Raw genomic sequence first — 15,641 nt, 5'->3', positions numbered from 1 at the left:
TGGTAGGGAAGGTTTGCTTTTGTTCTGTGATGTCTGGGGTCTCAGATGAGAGACTTGAAGATTCACAGCCTTGATCACCTGGAATCACCTAAAGGCTTGATTGAGGCTGGAGGATCTGCGTTCAAGGTGGCCCACTCATCTGGGTGACAGATTGGTGCTGGAAAGTTTGTTCCTCTCCTTGTGGCCTCTCCACACCTGGGCCTCTCCACAGGGGTGCTTAAGTATCCTCACAAAATGGAGGCTGGCTTCAACCTGAAAGAGAGGTTCAGAGATTGAGAGAGCAAGGCACAAGCTGTCCTTTTAATATTACACAGCCTGAGAAGTTACGTATCAGAATGGCTTTATAGGAGTAATCGTGGACATTTCCAAATTGTACCAAAGTAGAAAATTTGGTGTGTTTGGCAATATAAGAGATGTAATAGATAATGGGAGAAGCAACCTAAAAAATGTAAGTACTGCCATGAGTGAAATTTAATTCTTCTGATTTCTTTATCTGGATCATAATTTTATTAGTGACTGATGTATAAAAGGTAAGCTGTGTTAAAACCATAAAAAGTGTTGGGTTCAGCAGTCAGAAGCCTTAGTAAAAAGCCAGTGTTTTAAAGCTGAGTAGGTGTCTGATTCTTTCTATAGTCTTTGATTAAACCAAGCACAAAATTTAATTAGAAGGCCTCACAGGTAGCCTTAAATTATTTTGATCATCCTCATTATGCGAAACGAATGTGGTGTCTGGTGGTAGTTTATCTTCTCACGTTCCTTTTATGTTGCCATCTCTTTTACTTGAGGCGAGCTTCAAATTGACCTGTGATCAAGGATGGCCATCTGTGGATCCCTTTTCAAACTGAAATGCGGAGTTTACCTGTAAGTTAGAATAATATCCTAATGTTAAGAATCCTGTATGCTAACGTGTATAAACTCCTTCAGAGTTAGAATTGAGTAGTCACATGATTTTCAGGGGAAAAACTCGAGGGGGAAGCAGGTCATCGTAGTCGGCTTCCAATGAGGTAGATTAATGTGGGGTACAGTAAAACAGGGCAAGAATTGCTTATAGACTTGTATTTGGTTTTTTTTTTTTTGGAAAGAGGATTAGTCTATGAATTTAAGTACTTAGAATAGTATAAAAGCTGTTTCATAACATTAGTTTTCCTCAAAGCACACAGGTAATCGGGGAAAGGAAAACCGGAAGATTGCTGGGTAACCAGAAGGCAAGTTAGAGTTGAGCCTTTGTGGTAGGTGTAGGAAAATCTCAAGTTAAATAACAGTTCTGTTAACTGAAAGGTTGGCGGCTTAACCCACCGGCTGCTTTGTGCGAGAGACATGTGGCAGTTTGCTTCCATAAAGATTAAACCCATTGCCTTCGAGCCTGTTCCGACTCATAGTGACCTTCTAGGGCTGAGTAGAATTGCTCCATAGGGTTCGCAATGGCCAACCTTTTGGTTAGCAGCTGAGTGCTTAGCTGCTGCACCACCAGGGCTCCTCCATAAAGATTAAAGCCTTGGAAACCCTATGGGGTTGCTATGAGTCAAAATTGACTCACCAGCAAAGGGTTTGGTTTTTTTTGGTTTATTGAGTTGCTATGAATAGGAATTGACTTGATGACAACAACTTTTGTTTTGTTTTTAAGGATAAAACCTTTGTCTTTATGGTATGCTAATATGAATGAACCAAAACCCAACCAACCCACTGCCACTGAGTAGATTCTGACTGATAGCAACCCTATAGGACAGCGTAGAACTGCCCCGTAGGGTTTCCAAGGCTGCAGAACCTTTACAGAAGCAGACTGCCACATCTTTCTCCCGTGGAGCAGCTACTAGGTTCGAACTGATGACCTTTTAGTTAGCAGCCAAGCGCTTAACCCCTGAACCACCAGGGCTCCTTAATATGAATGAAGACATTAAAAAATTGACTGAAAGATATATCAGGTCTACTTGGAATTGACTGCATGGAATTGACTCTGGTGGCATTGTAGAACCTACTTGTCTTTATGATAAATATAAATACAGGACAAATGTTTTCCAACTTTGTTATAAGTTGAAATGATTATGAAATAGTGAATGTGAAGCTGTTTACTGTCTATTCCAGCCTTGTATCCTTTTTCTCGGTCAAATACAATTTATTTGAAACAAACAACGTGGTAGTCACTGAATAAGCTACATTGTTTTCCCTGTAAATTTGCTTTTCTGAGACTATGTGCAGTTTTCCAAAACACTTAATGTAATACTCTTCCAAAGACCTCTTCAAATTTCCTTAGCAATTCTGTTGGTTCCTTGATGAAAATTTGAATTACTATAATACTTGTGTATTTCCCTGTTGTCTGAGATATGGCGTCTTGGTAGGCATTGGCCTTAGAAAACCCTGCAGCTTACTGCAGTGCCCCCTGCCCCTGGTGTCCTGCGTCACTTAGCCTGTCTTTGTGCTCGTTTACTCATGATGGATAAGCCTCCCTTCCCATCACACACTCCCTGCTATAGCAAAGAAATTGTTTTTAGCTGCAGTGTTGCCGAAGATTGGCTGGTTGGTCTCAATCTCTCTCGTCCTTCCTTCCTTCCCTTTTCCCTCCCTCCTTTCCCCTATTCCTTTCTCTCCTCGCATTTTTTCCTCTTCCCTCCACATTCTCTTTTTCTTCATTCCTGAGAATGTTGGTTGTGCTGTCAGAGAAGACTGTTTAATTCACCGTTTTTCTCTCTTCCTCTCAAACCAGGCAGGATCGGGTACAGTTTAAACTCTTCCTGGAATAAGGAAAAGAGCCCTGGTGGCATAGTGGTTAAGTGCTCGGCTGCTAACTGAAAGTTCGGTGGTTCGAACCCACAGGCCGCTCCGTGGGAGAAAGCTGTGGCAGTCTGCTTCTGTAGAGTGCAGCCTTGGAAGCCCTGTGGGGCAGTTCTACTCTGTCACATAGGCTCACTATGAGTCAGAATCGACTCGATGGCAACAGGCTTGGTTTTTTCAGCTTTCTAGAAACTTCTAAAATGCAAAAAGTATGTAGGAAATTACCAGATTAATTTGTGACATCTACAGTCTGTATAAAAATACCACGGCTCCTAACAAGGGCATTTAGCTGTGTCTGTTGGTTTTCAGCCCCTGAGCATGTTGCCCTGGGCACCCCTGTGGGTTAGTGTCCAAGATATAGGAGTTGGTGGTTGCCAGGGTGCCCTTGACAGAGGACGTCCCAGGGGCTGCAGCCTCCTCCTCCCTCTCTCCTTGCATCCCCTCTCTGCCTCACCTCTTGCACGCTTGAGCACCTAGATGTTCTCTGTGTGTGCTAAGTCAGTAGCTTGAAACAAGTCTAGAGCGAGTGGGAAAAGATATTTTCTAATCATGATTTTTTTCGTTGAACTAATAAACATAAGGTGTCATTGGCCTTTATAAACCCACCAAGTTTGTTTAAAATATTCCAGCATATTTTACAATATTAAGCAAAAATACTAGTGATCAACTTTTTTAAACTTTATATTACACCCCCCCCACGCCCCCACTCCCTCACCCCCCCACCCCCCCGCACCCAAGTCTGCACTACAGACATCCTGGCCAGGCTTGTTGAGATACATTTCTGAAATGTAATCTTCCCCTGTCACAGTTAAATGACTTAAAACTTTTCCATTTACGTATGTCTGTTCTTGTCACTTCGTTTGCTTTTCCCCGGCTGCATATTAAAATGAATTAGGATAGCATTAACAAAACATTGTATAGACATAATATTGTGCACAGATACATATTTTATATGTTGTTAGTTGCAGTGGAGTCAGTCCTGACTCCTAGTGACCCCATGTGTTAGAGTAGAACTGCTCCATAGGGTTTCCAAGGCTGTGATCTTTTGGAAGCAGATTATCAGGCCTGTCTTCTGAGGTGCCTCTGGGTGGGTTTGAACTGCCAACCTTTCAGCTCATATACAGTTAAGTATATAGATGCATGCTTGTCCTCATCAGTCTTCTCTCATGTAGTGCTGGTACTTCAAGTGAAATTACAATACTACTGGTCTGTCGCTGGCCACTTGACATTGCCTGTGGAAAGAGAGCCGTCCTGGATATGTTTCCCATGTGTCTTGGGCAGGACGAGTGGGTCCACTGTCATCTGGGTTAGGATCAGATGCTGGCTGTCTTCTCAAGGGGGTGTAGTCTTTGCAGGAGCTGGTTTCAGGGAGTCGTATTTGAATGTTGTATTGCAGGGTGTGAGGGTTGTTCTCTAAAGGGCATAGATTCCCTGTTTCTTATGCTTTAGTGATACAATTTTATGTATGGGAGAATATGTTCCTTTGACCGTTCAAAAAAAGGAAATAGTGCTGTGGGCATGCACTTAGTATTAGCTGTTTGCTGAGAGCTATCACATCAGTTGTCTTGAAAAGAAACGTGCTAACACTGGCACTCTTATGTAGAAGAAAAATAACCTTTATCTGAGAGGCAGCTTACGATATTCAGACTTCTCGAAGTTATGTGGAAATAACTGAAAGATTTCTGCAAGAAGCCTGTGAAATCATGTGTTATGTAACATGCCATTAGACATTAATGTTAACTGCATTTTTTGTCTTGCAAGCATGATTGGCAGCAGATGGGCAGATCTTTAACTTTAAACCACCTATTGATACCCACCCCTTGTAAACCATTACAGATTAAACTTTGTCACTGAGGGCTAGTTATAATTCTTTGGGTAATGTCAGTATTACTTCTTCGTCAGTAATAAGTGCCAATTCTTTTATTTGCTTTGGAAGTTTTTGAGTAAGTGTCATTGGATGTTGGTTATTCATTCACACAGTAGTCGAACAGTCAGTAATGTGCTAGGGCGCAGAGTCTCAGAGCAGGGCTTCACAAGTTTCACGTGCACAGGAATCTCCTGGAACCCTTATTGATAAAATGCAGATTCTGGTTCAGGAGGCCTGGGGTGGGCCTGAGAGTCTATATTTCTCGCCAGCTCCCAGGGGAAGCCTGTGCTGCTGCTCGCAGGACCCCGCTTCCAATAGCAAGGCTCTGGTCTCTAGGAAGGGGACCCTGAGTGGTGCAAACGGTTAAGTATTCAACAACTAACCAAAAGGTTAGCAGCTCAAACCCACCCAGAGGCTCCTTGGAATAAAGTCTTGGTGATCTACTTCTGAAAGGTCACAGCCTTGAAGAACCCTATAGAGCACAGTACTCTGAAACACGCGGGATTGCCAGAGTCACAGTCAGCTTGACTAGATGGCAGCTGGCTGGTCTCTAGGGAGAGAGGCAAGGAAGCAAACAAGAGCAATGGTGTTGATTTGTTGTAGACCTTGCCCGTGATGCAGTGGAAATACGGAGAAGGCTCCAGAACGAGCTTGAGGAGGAGAGGGGTGAGGGGTCAGAGGGGCAAAAGGTAACAAAGGAACCGAGAGGCCAGACTCTGTGCAGTGAAGGGGAGGCCAGCCAGAGAAGAAGAAACCGCAGGTGTGAAGGCAAGGAAGGTGTGAGAAAGGGCAGTTCCTTGTTAAACCTGCAAGGGTTTGATGTAGCTCGTGCGGACGTAGTGAATGCTTCAAGGGGCAGAAGAAGGGAGGGTGCGTGGGGGATTGGGAATGGAACAGTCGGTGGGGTTGGACTACCAAGTGCTGTCAACCATGCTGAAGCCTTTGGAAAGATATGGGAAGGCCTTTAAGGATTTTAATCAGGGAAGAGATATCAATTTGCCTTAGAAGATCACTCAACAGTAGTGTGAAAGTATGGAGACTGGACTGGGGAGAACCAGGGAGACCTTTAGTTTTCGCCCTTCACTAAACCATCAAGGCCTCACTCCATCAGACAAGGTCCATCAGGCATGATATGAATAGGGAGGAGGGGGTAGACTTGTGAGATATTCAGGAAGCAGAATTAGCAGGCTTGATGATGGGTTGAATATGGGGGAGATCCGAGGAGTATTTATAAGAGTAAGCTGCATGAACAGTCCCTGAATATTACTAACGGTTGACACGGTTGGCTGCTAATGTAAGGTTGGAGGCTCTTGTCCACCCGGAGACGCCTTGGAAGAAAGGCCGGGCAACCTACTTGCGGAAGATGAGCTATCATAAACCCTATGGAGTACAGTTCTACTCTGACACACATCGTGTTGACATGAGTCAGAATGGACTTGATGGCAACTGTTTTTTTTTAGCTGCGTAAGGTTTTTTTTTATTTTAAGGACAGGAGCCATGTTTGTTTGCTGTGTACTAAGTAGGCACTCATTAAATATTTAAAAAATAAATGCATGGAGGAGGGCTTCTAGGGCTATTTTCTAGTGTTTGGCTAGTTAGAGAAGTGGATGGAGTTACTACTAATTCAGAGCATAGTTTGCCCTATACAAATACATATCTTTTTAGTTAATGTCTGCAAAATTGGAGAGTACCTGGTGTTACGAATGAAGCAAGCAACCTATAAATACAATTCTTTATTATTTTTCATGATTTTATTTTTAATATGACGCTTGGAACTAACACAGACCTTCTGAAGAACTTTACATCCTTAACCTTTTTCTTCTAATAAAATAGTGAATGAAAATAATGCACAAAGCCACTAGGAAAAACGGGCCTATGTAGATTTTTTGTTGTAAAAATTAAGCTTGCAAATACTTCATTAAATGGCAACAGTAATGAGACCATTATAAAATGAAAAGGATTTTGAAATTAATCGTCCCCAAGTTTTTGGATTTTGTATAGTCTTGGACGATCCCTTACATGGTGAAAATTATTATTAAGAAGTATAGAAATACATGTTGGAAAATAATTACATTTTATAGATTGAAAATGTAGTTAATTAATACAAAAATATGCTATATGGAAAGAATGTCATACATTTTATCCTAAGGGGTAGGTATGGACGGAACTGGGCGGCATTTCGTTCTGTTGTCCATAAGATCGCCATGACTCAAAGACTGCTCAAAAGCAACTACAAACGACAATAACTTGGGCCTTTAAAAGAATACTGACCTCTGGGCAGGAGAAGAGTTGTTCCTGAGAGAGGATTGCTACTGTTTACTATGGTCTCTGTCTGTGCTGTCCATTGGATAGTCTGTAATAATGGAAATGTGCCACATACACGTTGTCTAGTACAGCAGCCATCAACCACATGTAGCTTTGACCATTTGAAATATGGCAGGTTTGACTGAGAAATGTAATTTTAAATTTTATTTAGCTTTAATTTAAATTTAGATAGCAATATGCAGCTAGTGGCAACGGATCGACAAGCACAGTAACAGTGTATTGACACTGTCCAGGCATAAACCAAACCAAACCCATTACCATCTAGCTGATGCCTACTCATAGCGACCTGGGCACATTCATTAGGAAAGAAACTGTGGTCTATGTCAGGGTGTTGAGGAGGGCCATCATTTGGTCCATGAGGCAAATCTGGAACTGCCTTGTGGTAAAGTGATGTTGGTAGCTTGCAGACACTTCCTGATTCTTTATCTGGGTGCTTGTCAGTTGGATAGATACAACAGCAATCATAGATGCCTGACTAGACTTTGCTCTTTCCCAGGTGGTAATTGGTGAGGAGAGGGGGATGCTGTCCATAAGCTTCATGATCTAACTGGCTACTGAAAGTTTCTGCTGAAACGACTTTGGTTTGGAGCAGAAGCTCAGCAGTTCTGTGTGTTCCCCTATCAGCTTTGGCCCCTTTCCTTTTGATATGATTTGTAACCATGAGGGTTGAAAGGAGTCTCTGAAGGGGTGGCAATGGTGTTGATGTGTTGTTTTTCCAGCTGCTAGACATGCCTTTGGAAATTCTGATACATACTTTATCCCTGTCCTAAGAGTCATTGTCAGAGCTATGTTCTGTACCTCAGGGTGTTCAAAGGTGGAGGAAAGGAATTTCAAGTTCACAATTGAAAATCAAGCTACATACAGCAGAGTCAGAATCTAGTGGGCAAATGCTCTATTCCTTCACATTTGCTTGCATGTGTTAGATATTTGTGAATTTCTTTGAGCTATAGGGATATTTTAGACATGAAAGGTATTCTGAACTTACCTGTCTCCTTGCTAAGTTAGCCCTCCACACCTCTGAGGGAAAGGTTCACCGTGAAGCCAAATACAGTGTGGCTCCAGAACACCATTGAGAATAGTCTGATGGTGGAGAATTGCTTATTTACGTTTTCAGAGGCAAAAGATGTGCTCAAAATATTAACATATTTTTAAATACTCTCATTCATCGTAGTTGGTTGTGCCACCTTTATCTTCCTCCCTGATTCTCTGTGTGCCATTTGTTTGTTTGGGCCTATTTTTCAACCTGCTTATTCCCAGTGAAATTGCCTCCATGTGGTGCTGATAGGTGCTGGCTTCCTAAAAGTTACATACAGTATAATAAGAAAAAAAAAATATTTTTGAGAAACTTTTATTTGGTGGCCTCAGCAATTGTTTTAGTAATATATCTGAATAAAATGGACCCAGCGTAGTCCTTCAATTTTTTGCCCTCTCTAATAAGTTGCTATTTAATCTATACATTTCTCTTTGATCTTTGGGAGTTGTTCCTCATCAATTGTTTTGTAGAAGATGTTTACTACGCTCCGTCTGTAAAAGGATTTTTTCATTTGTTAAACGAAGAGGGGTTTGGATTAGATAGATGGTCTCCAAAGCTCTTGCAGCTCTAACGTTTTCGTAATTCATTTCACAGTGAGTGTGCAGCAAGTACTGACTAGTCTGCTAGTTGCCTAGTCTCCCTGAACCCCTCCCATACCCCCAACACAAACGTCTTCTGAAAATGCTTGCCAGTAGGCCACTGGGTAGAACCTTAAATGACTGTGTTTTTATTATATTTATCTATTGTTGTCTTTTGTTGCAGTTGAGTTGATTCTGACTATGGCGACCCCACGTGCATCAGAGTAGACATGTGCTCCACAGAGTTCTCAAGGCTGACGTTTTGGAAGCAGATCATCAGGTCTGTCTTCCGAGGCACTTTTGGGTGGGTTTGAACTGCCAGCCTTTCGGCTGATAGACCAGCACTTAACAGTTCATGCCACCAGGACTGTTTACTGTACAACATCAGACATAATTAAAACAATTGTCATAATAAATTACCAAGGAATAGTTTATAAAACGATATCCTAAATTTTTACGATATAACTTCCTACATCTTGGTTCTTATTTAAGAAGATTGTCATTTTCAGAGGTATTACAAATGAGTGTAAGCTCTGTGAAGACAAGAGGGGATTTTGTTTGTTTTTGTTCACTGACATATCCCCAGCACCTACTCCAGTGCCTGGATCGCTGTAGGTGCCCAATAGATATATTTTGAATGAGTGACTGTGATATGAGATTTAACTTAATTTTTATTTAAAGCCACCCATTGCTGTTGAGTTGGTTCTGACTCATAGTGACCCTCTGTATAGGACAGAGTAGAGCTACCCCATAGAGATTCTAAGGAATGCCTGGGGATTCGAACAACCAAGCTCTTTACCATTGTGCCACCAGGGCTCCTGAATATTTATTAACCAAGTCAGAATTATAATTATTTGAGACTTGTATTTCTGTTTCTTTTTAATAATCTGTAACTATGCTGTCCAGTAGCCAGTAGCCATATGTCTCCATTTTTACTTAAAATGTGGCCAGTCTAAATTAAGATGTGCTGTAAGTATAAAATACACACTAGGTTTTGAAAACTTACCAAAGTTACATACCAAGAGGTGTAAACTATCTTATTACTGCTTTATATTGGTTATATGTTGAAATGATATTTTGGTTATATTGGGTTACATAAAAATACTATTAAAATTAATTTTACTCTTTTCTGGTTACTTTTAAAAATGTGGCTTCTAGAAAATTTAAAATGACGTGGCTTTTGTGGCTTATATTTTTCTCTATTGGACAGTCTGATCTAGATGTGGAAAATGTAGATACATTGACTAGAGAAGGGAGAAGCCTTCAAAAAGTAGTTTTAAATGAATGTCTTTTGTAGAAACACGAAATTATATGTTGCAGCTGTGACTTTGGGAGAGTGGGCATTCAAATGGTCTTGATCAAATAAAAAAGAAAAAAAGACCAAAGTAAATGAATTAGATTAGCTCAAATTAGAATTATGAACTCCCGCTCCCAGATGGATTCCTGGCATAGTTGTCCACAGTCTCCTGAGGTCAGAAATGGGGCAGGAAGCGCCATGGCTGCTGAGCGAGAGTGGTCACTAATGATAGATTCGAGCCACAGTTGTAAACTTCCCACTCTCAGCTCACTTGAGTGTGGTCACAGTTATGGTGGGTGACATGCTTACTTGATGCCACATTGTGTGGGCTACCTGTCTGCTGTCATTTCTCATGCTGCCAGGAAATGGACCCTTAGTGGGAAGGACTAGGGAACTGGAAGGCAAAGGAGCAAAACGCACATGTCAGATACGACTCCTCTAGAGGTTTCTGTTTTGTCCCTTCCCGTGCCTGCACACTGTGCGTCTCCCCTTTCTGCCCAGCCTTAATGAGAACCAACCCCTCTGCCGGCCCCTCCAGGCCAGCTGTGCTTGTGCCGCTGCGCGTCTGGCAGCAGGGTCACTGGTAGATGGTGCCGTCCCTTCCCTCTGGGACCCTTTCTCCCCAGAGCTGGCTGGGGACCCCGCCTCACCCACAGTGTTTCCTCCTGTGTCACTGGTGGACCCTGGGGGATGAAACCGTTGTCCTATCAAACAAGGCTGTCGGAAATATAACCAGACACTATTTACCTAAAGCGAATTTGAAAGGTTGTTCTGTGTAAGCGGTTAGTCTGCATGGCTGGTTTAAGCTATTATCAAGTCCATCCCCGTATTTATTTCCTTGAAAGCTAGAATGAGCCTTGAATAAATGAATACTGACTGCCTCAGCTTTTTAGGAGTAAATTCAATTTATATATATTTGTTGCATTTGGCACTGGAGATTTCTCCTCTTCTTTATTTTGGATTTTAGAGTAATTGTGCAGAAAGGCAGTGTCTTTCAAATAAAACGGCATCCACGCTCACCTGAGCTGCACCCGTATGACCTCTGCTTTTGGAGAAACTGGATCAGAAAATTCATGGCAGTTAGCGGCTGAGTGAGGAGACCTTTGGCTCGAGTTGACAGCTGCCACCTGAAGACGGCAGACCTGGAGACCCTCTCAGGGTAGATCTCTGCAGTTCTGACAGGAAGCAGGAGCGGTGTTTACATGTCCTGTAAGCAGAATCCTCCCCGTGTTAGGGGTATGTTAGACTAGGGCAGGCAGAGACCAGGTTCTCATCTGCTCACGGGGCTTTCAGCAGCAGCACCGGCCACCACGTTGCTTGCTCACACGCAGATGGAAGTGTGCCCGCAGACTTGGTGACTGAGCCTGTGTGTAACATCACTTCTGAAATTCATCGGCATATGTCCCCTCCCTCCCTCTCCCAAGTGGGCCAGGATCACACAATGCTTATAAGACAGAAAGAAAAAAAAAGTTAAATTCCAAAGATGTTTAAGATTTCAGGCATTTTTTCCTGTGTGAATTAGTTCTTTATTAGGCCATTGATTCGATTAGCATTCAACAAAAACACTTTCCTGTTTGTGGAAAGATTCTTTAAAATTAGTCATTTTAATCTGTTACAAACCTGTTAGGAGCTATTGGGATAAAATGGGGTGTGTCAAGTGCTGTGGGTATGGGCTGTGAACGCTGTTTCTCCTACCCACTTAGGGTCCTGCCTGGTTCCCCAAAGGGGTTGAGGCCATGGGAGGCCAGTGCGGATATTTTGAATTTCATTCTGTTGGAGTAATTTTTGGTTTTGACTAGTTTTCAGGCAAATTTTCTGTTCTTCGCTGATGAGAATAGCTATCCCATACCAACCGCCTACCCAGCTGGAGTTCCTTCTGAGTGGTCAGCAGGATCCTGTTTTGTCACCAGAGCCCAGTGGGACATGGGTGGCCAGTACACCTGGTGACTGGGCCCCTTCGCCCTTGGCACCATCGGGCACAGGGTGGGGGTGCAGTGGTCCCATGTCCTACAAGGGTTCAGTCTGCCGGAGACTGGTCTGCCTGTAGATTGAGAGCTTTTCTTTTAGTCTCTTTCTGAGTCTTGTACATTCCTGCCTGATGAATCTGAATGAATTATACCGTTCTCCAGCCTCCTTTTCAACATCGCCATGGACACGTTCTCCACAGACGTCTCTGTGACTGTGTGTGACATAGTTTTATGTTGGCTGTAAATATGTAATTTGTATGAAATGACTGATTTCGATATTTATATAATCCTCTCCTCAGTTTAACTAAGTTGAGCTTTTCCCAACCCTCGGCGAGGCTGCCTCTCATCTGATTGCACTGCTCGGGGAATAAGGTTAAGGACGTGCTGTTGGTAACCAGAGCATTTCCAGGGCTTTGGTTCAGCAGATGGGCTGCTTGGCTGTAGTCATACGTCTGCTTGCCTGCTGTGGCAGCTGCTGCTGCTTCATGTTGTGTTCTTTTGTTCTGTTCCGTCCCAGAATGAACGCTAGGGAGTGTAGTGAATGGATTAATTTAAGGTTAAGGTTAGTGTTTTGCTTGCTTTCTAAGTAACCAATCATAATAATGCTTCTGGTAGAAGCTAATGAGTTTGTCTTAAAGTGAACTAGATTTATAAAATACTGCTCAGCGAGGGGCCTAGATTAGTATTGTCTGATGGGTAACAAATTCACGTGCGTAAAATACTGGCTTTTTTTTTTATCACGTGTTCCTAATTCTTTGTTTTCTTCCTTCTTCCTCCCTACCCTCCACTCCCTTCTAGGACTTATAACCAGACTTTACCTGACACTGCAGGGTCCGAGAGAATTAAGGAAATATGGAATGACATGAAGAAGATTAGCTAAGGATTATAGGCTTTGAGGACAGACACCTCAGTGAAGTGAAGCACAGACAAGCTCCCTAGCTGAAGTTTGGAGGAGCCGTGTGTTGGAAGAAGATGGCGGATCCAGGAATGATGAGTCTTTTTGGCGAGGATGGGAATATTTTCAGTGAGGGCCTGGAAGGCCTTGGAGAGTGTGGTTACCCTGAAAATCCGGTCAACCCCATGGGCCAACAGATGCCGATAGACCAAGGCTTTGCCCCTCTGCAGTCGCCCCTTCATCATCCCTCCACTAATCAGAATCAAACCAAGCTGACCCATTTTGATCACTATAATCAGTACGAACAACAAAAGATGCATCTGATGGATCAGCCCAATAGAATGATGGGTAGCGCCCCTGGGAATGGACTCGCGTCCCCTCACTCGCAATATCACGCCCCTCCCGTTCCTCAGGTCCCTCACGGTGGCAGTGGTGGCGGCCAGATGGGCGTCTACCCCGGCCTGCAGAACGAAAGGCATGGGCAATCTTTTGTGGACAGTGGCTCTATGTGGGGACCACGGGCTGTGCAGGTGCCAGACCAGATACGAGCCCCCTACCAGCAGCAGCAGCAGCCGCCCCCGCCCCAGCCGGCTCCGTCAGGCCCCCCGACTCAGGGCCACCCTCCGCACATGCAGCAGATGGGGACCTATATGGCACGTGGGGACTTCTCCATGCAGCAGCATGGTCAGCCGCAGCAGAGGATGAGCCAGTTTTCCCAAGGCCAAGAGGGCCTCAGTCAGGGAAACCCTTTCATTGCCACCTCAGGACCTGGCCACTTGTCCCACGTGCCCCAGCAGAGCCCCAGCATGGCACCCTCCCTGCGTCACTCTGTACAGCAGTTCCATCATCACCCCCCTACTGCTCTCCATGGAGAATCCGTTGCCCACAGTCCCAGATTCTCCCCTAATCCTCCTCAACAAGGGACTGTTAGGCCACAAACCCTTAATTTTAGTTCTCGGAGCCAGACGGTCCCCTCACCTACTATAAACAACTCAGGGCAGTATTCTCGATATCCTTACAGTAACCTAAATCAGGGATTAGTTAACAATACAGGGATGAATCAAAATTTAGGCCTTACAAATAATACTCCAATGAATCAGTCCGTACCAAGATACTCCAATGCTGTAGGCTTTCCATCAAACAGTGGTCAAGGACTAATGCACCAGCAGCCCATCCACCCCAGCGGCTCACTTAACCAAATGAACACACAAACTATGCATCCTTCACAGCCTCAGGGAACTTACGCCTCTCCACCTCCCATGTCACCCATGAAAGCAATGAGTAACCCAGCAGGCACGCCTCCTCCGCAAGTCAGGCCTGGAAGTGCTGGGATGCCCATGGAAGTTGGCAGTTATCCAAATATACCCCACCCTCAGCCGTCTCACCAGCCCCCTGGGGCCATGGGAATTGGACAGAGGAATATGGGCCCCAGAAACCTGCAGCAGTCTCGTCCGTTTCTAGGCATGTCCTCAGCACCGAGGGAGTTGACCGGGCACATGAGACCAAATGGTTGTCCTGGTGTTGGCCTTGCTGACCCACAAGCAATACAAGAGCGACTCCTCCCCGGCCAGCAGCATCCTGGCCAGCAGCCATCTTTCCAGCAGCTGCCAACCTGCCCTCCGATGCAGCCCCACCCGGGGGTGCCCCACCAGTCTTCACCCCCACCGCACCCTCACCACCAGCCGTGGGCACAGCTCCACCCCTCGCCCCAGAACACCCCGCAGAAAGTGCCTGTGCGTCAGGTAAGTTGTGTTCTGCCTTTACGTAAATAATGCTATTCAACACAGTTATGTTTATCCAGCAGAATTTTCTTTTAAGTGTGAAGATCTTTTTCATGATGAGTGCCTTAATTTTTATCTTGTCAGCTGCCTCCAAATCTCATTTTTTGTCTTCTCCCTGTATTTACTCTCTTATTGCTCACGCATTTGTTCAGAAGTTCTTGAATTCCTCTGTAATAGGGACACATGGCTGTGACTAAGACTTGGTCTCTGCTCGCAAGGAGCTTTTGTCCTGCCAGCTGGGAAAGAGTATGGGACTTGAAGCTCGTCAGGCAAACATTTTTCCTCCTTCTCTCTCTCTGTTTTAAAAATACACTGAAACTTGGTTCCCAGCAAAATTTTAGGTGTTAGTGGTAGCCCCCTCCGCCCTTTATGTTGTGCTTTTTTCTTGGGCACTTTTATAATATTTGTTTTGCCAATTGTTGAATGCTAGCGTAAACTTAAAATGTAAACAGTAATCCACAGAATGTGTTTGGTTTCAAAGAGATTTGGATACCCAGCACTCAAAGAGGAGTCTTCCTTTTTTTGGGTAAATTGTGATGTTTGTTATCCTATGAAATTTATAAGAGAACAGATTTAAGTTTTAAGCTTTGGTATTAGTTCCTAGGACTGCTGTTAGTAAGTTACCACAAAGTGGGTGGTGGTTTATAACAGAAATTTATTCTCTCACAGTTGTGGATGCCAGAAGTCTGGATGCAGGGTGTCTGCAGGGCCACGTTCTCTCTGAAGGCTCTAGGGGAAGGTCCTCCCTTGTTTCTTTCAGCTTCTGGTAGCCCCAGGTGATCGCTGGCTTGTGGCGGCATAACTCCAGTCTCTTGCCTTCACGTGGTTGTCTTCCCTCTGTGCCTGCCTGTCTCATAAGTACAGCACTCAGATTAGAACCCACCCTGCTCCAATATGGCCTCAAGGTAACTTAACTAAGACGTCTGCAAAGACCTTCTTTCCAAGTAAAGTCGCCTTCATGGGTGACAGGTGTTAGAACTTCAACCTATCATTTTGGAGTGTACAGTGTAACCCATAACAGGTATTCAGAGAGACATCTTTCTGTTATAAATCTTGCTTTTTGGGCTCTGGGTCAAGTAAAAACGAATTACTATGTGTACAGGTTATGCTGAATGCTGTTCAGAAACGT

The 15,641-nt window shown here is 44.0% G+C and overlaps 1 protein-coding gene across 7 annotated transcripts in view; it reads left to right on the top strand.

Moving 5' to 3' along the window:
• CHD7 (chromodomain helicase DNA binding protein 7) overlaps positions 1 to 15,641 on the top strand; it is a 225,699-nt gene that overhangs the window by 57,717 nt on the left and 152,341 nt on the right. For 3 of the 7 annotated variants that reach the window (XM_049853864.1, XM_049853865.1, XM_049853859.1), the window contains exon 2: positions 12,635 to 14,473. In XM_049853864.1, coding sequence (XP_049709821.1) covers positions 12,809 to 14,473 — 1,665 coding nt within the window. In that variant the 5' untranslated portion in view covers positions 12,635 to 12,808. Of the gene's footprint in view, positions 1 to 8,756; positions 8,877 to 9,729; positions 11,079 to 12,634; positions 14,474 to 15,641 lie in introns of those variants that run through there. The other 4 variants (XM_049853860.1, XM_049853861.1, XM_049853863.1 and 1 more) reach the window with 4 other exon arrangements.

Source organism: Elephas maximus, chromosome 15 (assembly GCF_024166365.1).
Source record: "Elephas maximus indicus isolate mEleMax1 chromosome 15, mEleMax1 primary haplotype, whole genome shotgun sequence".
NCBI classification, from domain to species: domain Eukaryota; kingdom Metazoa; phylum Chordata; class Mammalia; order Proboscidea; family Elephantidae; genus Elephas; species Elephas maximus.
The sequence above is the reverse complement of the archived record's forward strand: the minus strand, read 5'-3'. Positions and strand labels throughout refer to the sequence as shown.